Genomic DNA, 15,218 nt, shown 5'->3' with positions numbered 1-15,218 from the left:
AGTCACAGGATACAAAATCAATGTACAGAAATCTGTTGCATTTCTATACACCAATGATGAAGCAGCAGAAAGAGAAATTAAACCTACCAAAGAGGTGAAAGATCTGTGCTCTGAAAACTATAAAACACTGATAAAAGAAACTGAAGAGGACACAAAGAAATGGAAACACATTCCATGCTTAAGGATTGGAAGGACAAATATTGTTTGTTTGTTTTTGTTTTTTTTTTTTTTTTGTTTTTTTGTTTTAATTTTTATTTATTTATGGTAGTCACACAGAGAGAAAGAGAGAGAGGCAGAGACACAAGCAGAGGGAGAAGCAGGCTCCATGCAGGGAACCTGATGCGGGACTCGATCCTGGGTCTCCAGGATCACACCCCAGGCTGCAGGCGGCGCTAAACCGCTGCACCACCGGGGCTGCCGGAAGGACAAATATTGTTAAAAATGTTAAAGTGTCTACACCACCCAAAGCAATCTACACATTTAATGTAATCACTATCAAAATACCAACAGCACTTTTCACAGAACTTTAAAAAATTTTCTAAAATTTGTATGAAATCACAAAAGACTCCAAACTGCCAGAGTAACCTTGAAAAAGGAAAGCAAAGCTGGAGGTATCACAATTCTGGGCTTCAGGTTATGTAACAAAGCTGTAGTCAGCAAACAGTATGGTACTGGCACAAAAACAAGCACATAGATTAACAGAACAGAATAGAACCCACAACTACAAGGTCAATTAATCTTTGACAAAACAGGAAAGAATATCCAATGGGGAAAAAGACAGTATATACTCAACAAATGGTGTTGGGAAAACTGGACAGCAACAGGCAAAAGAATGAAATTGGACCAGTTTCTTATGCCATACAGAAAAATAAATTGAAAATGGATTAAAGATGGGCAGCCCCGGTGGCGCAGCGGTTTAGCGCCGCCTGCAGCCCAGGGTGTGATCTGGAGACCCTGGATCAAGTCCCACTTCGGGCTCTTTGCATGGAGCCTGCTTCTCCCTCTGCCTGTGTCTCTGCCTCTCTCTCTCTCTGCATCTCTATGAATAAATAAATAAAATCTTAAAAAAAAAAAGAAAAGAAAATGGATTAAAGACCTAAATGTGAGAACATAAAAATCCTAGAAGAGAACACAGACAGTAACTTCTTTGACATTGGCCAAAGCAACTTTTTTCTAGACAGGTCTCCTGAAGCAAGGGAAACCGAAGTAAAAATAAACTACTGAGACTTTATCAAAATAAAAAGCATCTGCACAGTGAAGCAAACAATCACAGAACTAAAAGGCAACCCACAGGATAGGAGAAGATATTTGCAAATGACATATCTGATAAAGGATTAGTATCCAAAATATATAAAGTACTTACACAACTCAAAATTTAAAAAACAGATAATCCAATTAAAAATGGACAGAGACATGAATAGACATTTCTCTAAATAAGTCAAACAGAGGCTAAAAGATAAATGAAAAGATGTTCATCATCACTTACTATCAGAGAAATGTAAATAATGAGATATCACCTCACACCTGTCAGAGTGGCTAAAATCAACAACACAAGAAACAAGTGTTGGCAAGGAGAAGCCTCTTCCACTGTTGGTGAGAATGCAAACTAGTGCAGCCACTCTAGAAAACAGTATGGAGGTTCCTCAAAAAGTTAAAGATAGTGCAATTGCTGCATTGTAGGGTAGTTCTACTAGGTATTTACCCAAAGAACACAAAAACACTAATTCAAAAGGATATATGCATATAAAATATATTTATAGCAGCATTATTTACAATAGCCAAATTATGGAAGTAGCCAATTGGACTTCCAGTTATGGAAGGTGTCCACTAATTGATGAATGGATATAGAAAATGTGGGGTGTGTGTACATAAATGTAATGAAATATTATTCAACCATAAGATAGAATGAAATCTTAGCTTTTGCAATGACGTGGATGGAGCTAGAGAGTATAATGCTGAGTGAAGTAAGTCAGAAAAAGACAAATACCACATGATTTTCACTCATATGTGGAATTTAAGAAACAAAATGAGCACAGAGAATAAAAAGAGAGAAATCAAGAAACACACTCTTAATTAGAGACAGCAAACTGATGGTTAGCAGAGGTGAGGCAGGTAGGGGAGATAGGTTAAATAGGTGACAAGGATTAAGGAATGCACTTGTTATGATGAGCACTGGGTGATGTATGTAAGTGCTGAATCACCCTATTGTACACCTGAAACTAACATAACACTGCATGTTAACTGACTGGAATTAAAATAAAAACTTAAAAATAAAAACCCAGAGCACTGAGTGAGCCTCAAATGAAACACTCAGCAATATTCACTGAGTTAACGCCAGTCCCCAGTAAGCTGTATATTGTGTGATGCTAATTCAATGGCACCTCTAGTCAAAGTTTTATTAAAATAGTAAGTAAAATATTCCTAAAAAAAAAAAAAAAAAGGCCATGAAAGTCAAGAGAATAAACAAAGCATCAAAATAAAACAAAACCATCACCAAAAAGCAGGAATAAAAGGTGTTTCACTTGGAAGAGTGCCATAGAATTGCTATTAAAAACTACAAAGGAAAAAAAAACAAAAAAACTACAAAGGCAGAAAAAGGACCCTAAAATAAAGACAATAGTAAAATACTGCATCACTCTTAGATACCAGCATTTAAAACTGTTTAAAATAGTAGAATACTGCATCACTCTCAGATACCAACATCTATGATACAACACAAAGAGCAGTACCCTCAGTTTACACAGAACAATCCAGGTGTATACTGTTAGGTTTAAAATGTGAGGCATGTATTATAACTACCATTTCTGTGTGCATGTGTATGTATGTTTCAAGACAACAGATGGGCAGCCCGCATGGCTCAGTGGTTTAGCGCTGCTTTCCGCCCAGGGCACGATCCTGGAGACCCAGGATTGAGTCCCGCATCAGGCTCCCTGCATGGAGCCTGTTTCTCCCTCTGTGTCTCTGCCTCTCTCTCTCTCTCTCTCTCTCTCTCTGTGTGTCTCTCATGAATAAATAAATAAAATCTTTAAAAATAATAATAATAAATAAAGACAACAGATTATGATATATACAAACTTCTTGATTATACTAACAGATTTTGTATAGAAGAATAAATAAGAAACTCGTCCCTTAGGGAAAGACACCAAAGAAAAGGAGTGACTTCAAAGAAATTGACTTGTTCAATTTCAATTTCTCTGCTGCATATTTATTTAAAAAAATATTTTAAGGTAGGAGGTTTTTTTTTAAGATTTTATTTATTTATTCATGAGAGACACAGAGAGGAAGAGAGGCAGAGACAGAAGCAGAGGGAGAAGCAGGGGGAGAAGCAGCCCCCCCTCCCCAAGGAGCCCGATGCGGAACTCAATCCCGAATCCCAGGATCATGCCCTGAGCCAAAGGCAGACACTCAACCACTGAGCCACCCAGGTATCCCTAAAGGTATAAGTTCTAAAACAGCCCTGCCATGTAATAATTGGGGCATGATACTTAATCTCCCTGGGCCTCAGTTTCCTAAGCTGAATTTTATTTTTACAAAGAAAGTAACAGATGAAAAGTATTTTGAAAGAATTTAAGATAATCAATAAAATACCACGCATTTATTTTACTATTTGTTCCTTTTTTTTTTTAACATATGTGTTGCAGGGGAGAGGAAGCAAGTGCATTTTATAAAGTTTCTTTCTCACATAAATTCATTTAAATTCCAGAAAAACCTACCAGTTCCATGGAATGTTGTCCCAACAACACGAACACAGCTTGGTACTCGAAGATCCCAAAATCTAACAGTCTTATCTTGGGAACCAGATGCAATCATCCAGCCACTCCAGGTATAAAGTGCTAAAATATGCCCTATAAAAGATCATATACTCAGTTATTACTGTGGAACAGTGCTCTTCCTAAACACATTCAAAGCTAGGCACTCCTTACATGTGATGATCTGGTTAATCAAGTATACTAGCTGGTAGAGATTTTCCACATATATCAAATACATCGGCAATTTTCAAAAAACTAAAATTCAGTAAAATGTACAATGTGAAAACCATACTAAACAATCTTTTTTGTGATTCAGTATTTCAGGATATCGTAATTAGTACTGAAAAAAATATTATCATTTGAAATCATGGCAAATGATGGCAAAGCACTGGATCATGGGGTTAGAACAGTGGCTTTGCAAGAGACAGAACTGAGGTTGTATCTCAGTTCTGCCATATTTAGCTATAAGATACTGGCCAAGCCTTACCTTTTCAAATTTCATTTCATGTGTAAGATACAGATAAAACTTTATGCCTTAAAAGGTTGTAGTGAGGATTAAATTAAGAAATTATGTGTATAAACAAAGGACTTAGCATACCAGGGAAATGTTATTTATCATTACTATGTTGTACCCAAGTTTGTCCCAATATTTTTTTTATTTTTAAAAATTTTTTATTTATTTATGATAGTCACACACAGAGAGAGAGAGAGGCAGAGACACAGACAGAGGGAGAAGCAGGCTCCATGCACTGGGAGCCTGACGTGGGATTCGATCCTGGGTCTCCAGGATCGCGCCCTGGGCCAAAGGCAAGCGCCAAACCGCTGCGCCACCCAGGGATCCCCCAATTTAAATTTTTAAAATAAAAATTTCCTGTCTTGAAGAAGTCCCTTTTTTTTTTTAGATTTTATTTATTTATTCATGAGAAACACAGAGATAGAGATAGAGAGAGACAGAGAGAGAGCGAGCGCACGCGCGCAAGAGCGGCAGAGGAAGAAGCAGGCTCCGTGCAGGGAGCCCGACGCAGGACTCGATCCCAGGTTTCCAGGATCAGGCCCTGGGCTGAAGGCAGCACTAAACCGCTGAGCCACCCGGGCTGCCTGAAGAAGTCCCTTTTGATAAAATATACCCCATTACTGAAAATGCAGTGGTGGGGGGGAAGCACAGGCTGAACAAAAAGATAAGTAGCATCTGAGACTATTGCATACCTGTATGTCCACTCAGAGCATGCAGGCCCTGTCCTCTTTGACAATCAGTTGTATAAATGTTACAATCCCCTGCTCCAGCACTTATCAAAATGGCTCCACCACTTTCTGGGCCTTCCATAAATGCCAAGTCTCTAATTGTCCCATCATGCATACTAAATTCCAGATCCGGTCCTGAAACAACAATAAGAATTTAAAAAAAAGATGCTGCTCAACTTACTGTGATAATTTGAGATTGCCAAACTGTCTCAAAACTAAGCAAGAATAATGGAAGAGATGTGGTTTACATTTTCATTTAGGGATTAATACTATAATCAATCTCACTTTACTGAGCAAAGAACTTTAAGAAATCAAAATACTGATTCAGTTATCATCATCCCTAAAACAAAGCTATGGAGTTACCTTCTCTTTTATCCCAAAGAAAATGAAAGAGAAGACAGGTACTCTCTGGAACATATTCATTAATGCATTGCTGGTAGTTGAATGCAACTAAGCAATTATAATATAAAAAACTCTTAAGACTATATTCTTAGATTAAATTGAAAGTAATACAGAGATATATCAAAGATACAACATAGAACATTAAGAATACATTGGTTAGCCACTGCTTACATACTTGGGACCTACCTGTTGCATTACAAGTCTCTGCATTGAAGGGCAGCACTTTGACATATTTGTCATTTGATCCTGTTGCTAACAGCTGTCCACAAGGACTCCAGGCCACACAGTAAATGGATCCTTTATGATGTTTATTCCTTTTAAAACGTACCACTGGCTGCTTAGGGATGTCACATGCACTAAAAACAAAAATTACAGAAAGACATTTCAATTTCTTGCGTGTTTAAATTAATGAAGTTCTGTATTATAGTTGTTCTTGAGGGAGGGAACAAAAAAGTATCAGACAACATGCCAATAATAATTAAAAATTCATGGAAAGAATTTAAAGCATATTTAAAACCCAAAAGTAGGGCACATAGGTGGCTCAGTTAGTTAAGCATCTGCCTTCGGCTCAGGTCATGATCCCAGGGTCCTAGGATTGAGCCTCACATCAGGCTCTGTGTTGAGATTGCTTCTTCTTCTCCTTTTCCCTCTCCCACTCCCCCTGCTTGTGTCTCTCTCTGTAAAATAAATAAATAAAAATCTTTAAAATCTTTAAATCTGGGATCCCCGGGCAGCTCAGCAGTTTGGTGCCTGCCTTTGGCCCAGGGTGTGATCCTGGGATCAAGTCCTGTATCGGACTCCCTGCGTGGAGCCTGCTTCTCCCTCTGCCTGTGTCTCTGCCTCTCTCTCTCTCTCTGTGTCCCTCATGAGTGAATAAATAAATCATAAATAAATAAATATAAATAAATTCTTTTAAAAAATAATTTTTAAAAATCCAGAAGTAAAATTATGAAGTATTTTTAGACTAACCTCTTATTTCAGATCACATAGCAAACAAGACTTTTTCTTTTTAAGATTTTATTTATCTGTTTGACAGAGAGAGAAAATGAGCACACAAGCAGGAGGAGCATCAGGGAGAGGGAGAGGAAGAAGCAGGGTCCCCATGAAGCAGGGAGCCCAATGCAGGGCTTGATCCCAGGACCCTGGATCATAACCTGAGCCAAAGGCAGATGCTTAACTGGCTAAGCCACCCAGGCACCTCAAAATTATTTTTTTAAGAAGTCTCCATTTCACACATTTTTCCTGGATTTTAACTCAGAAACCTAGAAGAATGAAAAAAGAGCTTCTAATCCTTCCAAATTCAAAAAGTTCAAAAAAACATTTATTAAATACGTAAGATGAGCAACTAACTAGGGCTGAGGGAAGGCAAGAGATGAATAAAAAATAAGAGGCAAGAATTCTTTCTAGAGTTTAAAATCTGGCAAGGGTTGATATTGTGACTATCTGCATACAATAAGGCAGGTAGGTATAAATGTTCTGAGTTCAGTACAAAGTACTTAGGCCTTAACAGACAGGGATAATTTTTACAGTATTCTGATGATGGCAGAAGAATAGTTCTAGTGAAGATAAAATATTGTAGGGAAAGTGCCAGCTGAATGTGCAGTACAGGAAACAGACTGTGGGGTAGCAGGAAGAAGCCCAGGGCTTCCAGAATGGAAACTAAGCAGATGGACACCATAGTAGGTGAAGAGCTCCAGGCATGGCTGTAGAAGGTCCTGAATGCCATGTTCCTCAGGAGTTTGGCCTTCAATGGAGTCAAATATTGGTTTAAAAGAGTAATAGTATCTTATCTGCATATTAAAACACAGACTAATATTAGGGTACTAAAAATTTTATTAGATATGGTAACACCAGATCTATATAAGAAAATGTATACGTTTTTGTAGATTCATCCTAAATGGTGAAATAATATATCTAGGATTTATATCTAGGAAATACTTTAGCAAACAAATAAAAAGATGAAGCAAATATGACAAAAATCTTGACAATTACTGCATTTCAGCGTACTAATCTCTATTTTTGTACACGTTCAAAAAGTTTCATAATTAAAAACAGAAAAAGAAGACTGATTAATTGCCAATACCTAGAAGGTGCTTAATATTCATCTAGAAAATAGATCAAAAGATTCCCTTTTCAGTTGCCTATTTAATTCATGGCCTAATCAAAACATTTTATGACAAAAATTTATAAAATTAACCTGTGGGCGACCACAGACTAGCTGGAGTAACTGAACCAAACCAGGCCTGGACTTGCGTCCCTCATTCACTCAAAAGGCTCGGAGCCTAAAGGGTGAATAGTTGGTTGATGATTTAGAAAGGGCTTGAGCAATGGTTCTCAGGGCTCGCTTGTACGTGATCGCCCACATAACACAACAGATACAACTTATTCTGGCCTGGTCATAAATGTAAATAAGGGTCTGTGCTGTCCTTGCTGGTCTGTTTACCATATCTAATATTCCTTTGAAGTATACACATCTGGATCAACAAGCTTATCTATTTACCAGGGTCTTCTGGCACCCGTGAGTCTGTCTTGCATGCTGAGAAAGGGAAACTTTGTGGAGGGTTTCACAAACATGCTAAAAATAGACACCTTCTTAGATTTGTTTTACTCATACTATAAAATGTTGTAAAACCTTGAATAAAGCTGACGCTACTTGGACATCATCCACTGTGTCCCTCCTGTCCCCATCTTTTTACTTTTATTTTCCTCATCCCCTTATCCTCAGGACCCTAATCGTGTTGCCACAGCGCGCGCAACATTAACCAATGATTCTTAAGTATATTTCTTAAGCACTGAAAATAAAAGTTTAAAAGCTTCATAAAAAGAAAAGAAATAAAAATGAAACACTACTGAATGGCAATCCTGAAAAAGGAACCAATATAGCTAAATTAAAAACTAAAGCAAGAATGACAGTACAAACCATCTATCCTTACCTTGGATCAATTACTTCTGGATAGGCACATACTCTCAGAGTTTTTGAATTTGAACCTACAGCATATAAGCCACCACCTGGATGAAAAGCTACTGCTCTAACAGCTTGTGTGTCTTCTAGGGTATTAATACAAACAAATTGCTTTTTTGATTTGTCATCCTGTAGAAAGAATAAATATAAAAGTCATCCTATGAAAAAAATGAATTTGAAAAAATTCATCTTTAGCCCATTTTAAACTCATTTGAACTCTATTATTCACTTTACATTCACTATCTACAATCACATATGCTTTTAAATGGCAAATTCAAATTAACCCAGTTTTTCTACTTTTTTGCTGCCCATTGCTTAACTAAGTTCAGAGAACTCATAAATGTTCACATTTTTCTTTGCTATGACAAAACATAAGAATATGCATTCTCATATTTATCTTTAACTATCAAGAAAAAAATAGCTCACATATATAATTCTTATAAAATTAACAGAATGTCATTTGTGTTTCTAAAAGTAGGAAGAAAAGACTATAACTCGACCCACTTGGGTGGGGGGATAGTTTACCATTATCTCCAGCAATGAATACTTTAATATTTCAAACTGAAATTGTAAAATACCATTTTAAAATTGTAAAAGTGATTTTAATCAGACCATTTAATTTAAATCTCATTTTTATTTTAAACTGTCAACCTGTCCTATTCTGAAAAAGGCAAGTCGAAGAAGTTCTATATAAAAGCTTTTGTGACTCTTGCTATTAGAATCTATTGGAAACTACTATGCTACCATGACAATGGACTGGACCTGGAACAGGGACCTCGAGACTCGGTGTGGTCAATAGATCTAACCAAATCCTGCCTTTGGGAAGTATGAGTGTCAAGTACACACACAAAGGCAAATGACTTCAGCTCTAGGACCCACAGGGACTACATCAATGAAGAGATTATGCCTCTCACTACACAAACTTTTATGTATTCATACAATAAATACATCCTCATGGGGGAATTGGGGGGAAATCTGATAGGTCATACTATGTCTAATTTATGTAACTGAATTCTTATTCATTTGAAATTATTCGATTAGAAATGCTACATTTCCCATTAACCCGCGTACAAGAAATGTGACTGCCAAATGAACAGCATTGGTAGATAAAAGAAAAATAGGAATGACTAATTAAGTGCCCTATAGCATAATATAATAATTATTAAGGGTTGCTTTAGAACAGATGTGGCAGTCACCAATCAACTTTATTTGTTGTTCTTCGGTGTGTTTAAATTTTTTTAAAAACTTCTTGCTATTTTTAAAATCGATTCAACATAGAAATCTACAGTCCTACAATTTCTTGAAAATAAAAGAAATGGAAACACTAGATAAGTATATTTCTTTGTGCAAAGGACAAATATTTTTATGTGCTTATCACAATAGTCAATTTCATTCGTTTATGTTACCTATTTGGCTCTATAACCATCTGAAATAATGGCTTTGTTTATGGGGTAAAACTTGAACTAAAGAAAATAAGATAGAATGAAGCTGAAGTTTAGGGAAGGATGTTTGGTTCTAAAGCAAAAAAAAAAAAAAAAAAAAAAAAAAAAAAAGAGCTGCACTGATGAGAAGCCCAAAGGAAAAACCGATAATATCTGAACAAATTAACCATAGGGTTCAGAGACTAGTGCTTAACTCATGAGCCAAGATTTGCTACTAGGCCATTAAAATGAATACTTTCAAATATTTTCAACGTTTTCTGAGACAACTTCTTCGCTTACCCAGTGAAAGCTCAACTACCTTGAGGCAAATAATATCATTAAAAATAATGATTATTTCTAAAAATGGTTCTTTCTATGAATTGAGAATTCTTAGCAAAATCTGCAAGTATAAATAAAAATAATGATGAAACCTCCTTCCTTAAAGTATTACCTCTTCCCCTCTTGATCTTGACAGATTCCCTGAAGAATCTCCAAGAGCTGGCTTACTGACCGAATGTTCTGATGAGCTGTGTGAATAGAAATTCAAATAAAGTTTACTCTGAATATAAAACAGAAACTAAGTTTATCCTTTCAATCTCTAACATTGATTTTTTTTTTGGCAAATGACCCACACTGACCCCAATCAAAGTAACTCTCTGATGCCATTTATTAAGAGGCTCTGGGATTCAGTGACGCCAAGCGTAGTTGTAAGGAGGGAGAAGCCATTCTGGAAAGGAGATGAAGTTAAGGTCCACAAGTTTTTTTTTTTGTTTTTTTTTTAAAATTTATTTATGATAGTCACACGGAGAGAGAAAGAGAGGCAGAGACATAGGCAGAGGGAGAAGCAGGCTCCATGCACTGGGAGCCCGACGTGGGATTCGATCCCGGGTCTCCAGGATCGCGCCCTGGGCCAAAGGCAGGCGCCAAACTGCTGCACCACCCAGGGATCCCGGTCCACAAGTTTTATAGTAAGATGTCAAGTAGCTTTCACCTGCTGAGTTCTAGAAGCCTGGATGCTATGGTTAAATGTTACCCCAGGCAGGAACTTGGATTGCTCTTTAGGAAAATTATCTGGCCCAAGAGAAAAGACTAATAGAAACTGACAGTTGAGAGTCTTCAATAAAACAGTGTTTCCCCTTAATCACTTTTTGTCATGTAGACAAATCCATATATATACACAGACTTCCTTCCAATTCTTTTTTTTCCCTTTATACCTCACTCTTCACAGATAGTAAGGATTTCCAGATATTTGAAGAAAGCTTCCCAGATAAAAGCCAGAGACTAAAACAAACAGAAAAAGCAGGGCAACTGGGTGACTCAGTTGATTAAGTGTCTGACTTTGGATCAGGTCATGATCTTAGAGACTTGGGATCAAGCCTGGGATCAAGCCTGAGTCAGACTCTGCACTCAGTGGGGAGTCTGCTTCTCTCTCTGCCCTTCCCTCTGCATGTACTCTCTCTCAAATAAATAAGTAAAATCTTAAAAAGAAAATAAAACAGAAAAAGGAATTTGATTTATATTTCTCTGATAATGAGTGATGTTGAGCAATTTTTCATGTATTTGTTGGCCATCTGTATGTCTTTGCAAAAATGTATATGCATGCCTTCTGCCCATTTTTTAACTGGATATTTGTTTTTGGGATGTTGAGTTTTGTAAGTCCTTTACATATTTTGGATACTAACCCTTTATCAGATATGTCTTTTGCAAATATCTTCTCCCATTCCAAAGGTTCCTTTTTAGTTTTGTTGATTGTTTCCTTGACTGTGCAGAAGCTTTTTATTTTGATGAAGTCCCAATGGTTTATTTTTGCTCTTGTTTCTCTTACCTCAGGAGACACATATAGTAGGAGGTTGCTACAGGAGATATCAAAGAGGTTGCTGCCTGTGTTCTCCTCTAGGATTTTAATGGTTTCCTGTCTCACATTTAGGTCTTTAATCCATTTTTAATTTATTTTTGCATATAGTATAAGAAACTGGTCCAGTTTCATTCTTTTGCATGTTGCCATCCAACCTTCCCGACACTATGTTAAAGAGACTGTCCTTTTCCCATTGGTTAATCTTTCCTGCTTTGTCAAAAATTAACTGACTATATAGTTGTGGGTTCATTTTTAGGTTTTCTATTCTGTTCTATTGATCTATGTGTCTCTTTGTTGGTACCATGCTGTTTTGATCACTATGGCTTTGTAATACAACAAATTAAAACTACAATGAGATATCACCTCATACCTGTCAGAATGGCTAAAATCAACAACTCAAGAAACAACAGGTGTTGACTAGGCTGTAGAGAAAGGAGAACCCCCTTGCACTATTGGTGGGAATGCAAACTGTGCAGCCACTCTGGAAAACAGTATAGAGGTTCCTCAAAAAGTTAAAGATAGAACTACCCTATAATACAGCAATTGCACTGATAGGCATTTACCCAAAGAATACAAAAACACTAATTCAAAGGGATACATGTATATAAAATGATACGTTTACAGCAGCATTATTTACAATAGCCAAATTATGGAAGCAGCCCAGGTGTCCATTGATTGATGAATGGATAAAGAAAATGTGGTATATAAACACACAATGGAATGTTATTCAACCATAAAAAAGAATGAGATCTTGTCATTTGCAATGGCATGGATGGAGCTAGAGAGTATAATGCTAAATGAAGTAAGTCAGAGAAAGACAAATATCACATGATTTCACTCATATGTGGAATTTAAGAAACAAAACAAGCAAAGGGGAAAAAAAAGAGCGTGAGGCAAAGCAAGGAAAAGACTCCTAACTATAGAGAACAAACTGATGGTTACCAGAGGGAAGGTGGGTGAGGGATGCATGAAATAGGTGATGGGAATCAAGGGGGGCACTTGCTATGATGAGCCCAGGTGTTGCATGTAAGTGCCCAGGGATCCCAACTAACTGTAATTTAAATAAAAAGTTAGGGATGCCTGGGTGGCTCAGCAGTCAAGCATCTGCCTTTGGCTCAGGGCATGATCCTGAAGATCCAGGATCAAGTCCCATGTCAGGCTTCCTGCATGGAGCCTGCTTCTCCCTCTGTCTATGTCTCTGCCTGCCTCTCTCTGTGTCTTTCACGAATAAATAAATAAAATCTTTAAAAATAAATAAATATTTAAAAAGGGGGGATTTGGAAAGAGTTATTTCAGAAAACAAAACCGACAAAAACAATTTAAATTCTGAGAGATGTAAGAGGAAAAAAGAAAACCAAGAAACAAAAATGAGATGTACAAAAAAAATTCTTTTAAGGAAAACTTTTTTTTTTTTTTTAGTAAGAGATCAGTTTATGGTTAACGGTATGGGACAGACCAGGAAGGTACCAGGGCTCATAGTAATGAGCTTCCCAGGAATAGACTGACAGACTTACAAGTAAACAGAGGGGCAGGGAAACAAAGCCAAATGGCTGAGAGACCCAGGCCCAGCCTCAGTGGCTGTACCTGGGCCCTAGTTCCAGTTCTGCCCTGGGAACCTGGGGGATGAGCAGGACCTACAGATGCCTCAGTTCTTGTAAGGCTCCCATCTCCTCACTCCCTCCTGTCCCCTACCAGCAGGCTGGGACTTCTCACATGTGGTGTATTGCCAGGGCTAGGGAATGGCTGGTCTAGGGGTGGGAAGGCAGAGGCCTGGGTAGTACGGGGTTAGCAGCACTGGGTGGAACTTAGAAAATAACAATATGGTAGGAAACAACCAACACAAAATGGAGATGAGGAAATTGCTAACTAAAAAATATTTTTTTAAGTTCAAAGAACTTAAGTTTCTAGCCTAAAAGGTCCCATTGTTACCTAGCAGAATAGAAGGAAAAGAATCTTATTCTGATGTATATCATGAAATTTTTAGAACATCATGGAAAAGAAGGAAAAGAAAGTCCTAAAAAATTCCAGATGGAAAAAGCAGCAGTCTTCATAGAGAGGATCTGGTCACAATGGCATCAGATTTCTTTTTTTTTTTTTTTTAATTTTTATTTATTTATGATAGTTACAGAGAGAGAGGCAGAGACACAGGCAGAGGGAGAAGCAGGCTCCATGCACCGGGAGCCCGACGTGGGATTCGATCCCGGGTCTCCAGGATCACGCCCTGGGCCAAAGGCAGGCGCCAAACCGCTGCGCCACCCAGGGATCCCAGTATCAGATTTCTTAATAAGAACACTGAAACATGTAGCAATTCCTTTGAAACTCTAACTAATGATTTCCATCCTGGCCCTCTATACTCAGCTATACTAACAAATCAAATGGGAAATATTTAGACATGGAAAGTCTCAGAAACTTTACCTCTAATGTGCCCATTTTCAGGAAGCTACAGGAGATCCTGAAAACAAGAGATCCAATACAGAGAGGAGACAAAGGAAATTCCCAGAAGGAGAATGAAGGCAAGTCTCAGGACTCACGCCTGAATAAAATGGCCTAGAGGTAATGAATATAAAGTGAAGCAAGAGTGATCCTGCAGAATGTCTCCAATGGGGGATAAAATGGAAAAGAGACAACTATCAACTGAGTGTTTAATGAGAGGTACTAAGAAAATTAAGCATGTTCGCACACCAAAACTGAGGCAATTAATGTCTCCATGAAAAACAAAAGTTGTATAAAAAGGAAACATAATCATATTATATTACACAACTCAGATATAAGTAAAATTTACATGGCCATGGTAATGTTAACACTGAATACTGATTTAAACAAAATGATACATACTGGAAAGAAAGAGTAGACAATGTGAATGTATTGTGGGTGAAGAGTATGGTAGCTAAGTCTAAAATTGGTAGGGAATGGACATAATAAAAATAGTAACAGAAGCGTGTTATTCAGAAATGTGGAGATATATAGCACAAGAAATAGCTAAGTGGGTTAAAAATGACAGAAATAGAAATCATAGACAAAGATGGGTAAGATAGCTTTGAAGCGCTGTTTTATTTATATGACTTTAATTTTTAAAAAATCAATTTTAAAATTTGAGTTCTAGTTTTGGGAGTGCAAAAATACAGTTATAGAAACTGTAATAAGGAAGTAAGTATTAGATAAACTTAAGCTCTTAAATATAAAACTATAATTTTTGATACAAAATTTATAAAGCTAATTTCTGTAAGCATCCAAAGGCCAGAAGCAAGTTATGCACTCTCAAAGATGTTTAATGTTAAGAATAGATGAAGAAAAAAAAAAAAAAAAAAAAAAAAAAAAAAAAAAAAAAAAAAAAAAAAAAAAAAAAGAATAGATGAAGAAACTCTTATGTGGAATTTAAGAAACAAAGCAAACAAACAAAGAGGGGGAAAAGACAAAGAAACAGACTCTTACCTATAGAGAACAAACTGATGGTTATGGGTCGAGAGAGGGTGAAATAGGTGATGGAGATTAAGGAGTACAATTGTGAGAATGAGCATTGGGTGATTAAAAACTTAAGAAAAAGAATAGATGAAAAAAGTGCTCCTTAACTATGCCTATTGCATATA

The 15,218-nt window shown here is 37.0% G+C and overlaps 1 protein-coding gene across 13 annotated transcripts in view; it reads right to left on the bottom strand.

Annotated features, from left to right (window-relative positions):
* LOC112640728 (transcription initiation factor TFIID subunit 13) overlaps positions 1-15,218 on the bottom strand; it is a 92,653-nt gene that overhangs the window by 7,630 nt on the left and 69,805 nt on the right. For all 13 annotated transcript variants that reach the window (XM_049111006.1, XM_049111007.1, XM_049111008.1 and 10 more), the window contains 5 exons: positions 10,228-10,303; positions 8,327-8,484; positions 5,580-5,749; positions 4,956-5,126; positions 3,714-3,845 (listed from right to left, as the gene is read on the bottom strand). In XM_049111006.1, coding sequence (XP_048966963.1) covers positions 3,714-3,845; positions 4,956-5,126; positions 5,580-5,749; positions 8,327-8,484; positions 10,228-10,303 — 707 coding nt within the window. The remainder of the gene's footprint in view (positions 1-3,713; positions 3,846-4,955; positions 5,127-5,579; positions 5,750-8,326; positions 8,485-10,227; positions 10,304-15,218) is intronic.

This window comes from Canis lupus, chromosome 6 (assembly GCF_003254725.2).
Source record: "Canis lupus dingo isolate Sandy chromosome 6, ASM325472v2, whole genome shotgun sequence".
In the NCBI taxonomy this organism is placed as follows: Eukaryota; Metazoa; Chordata; class Mammalia; order Carnivora; family Canidae; genus Canis; species Canis lupus.
Note: the sequence above shows the minus strand (reverse complement) of the source record. Positions and strands in the feature narration are given on the sequence as shown.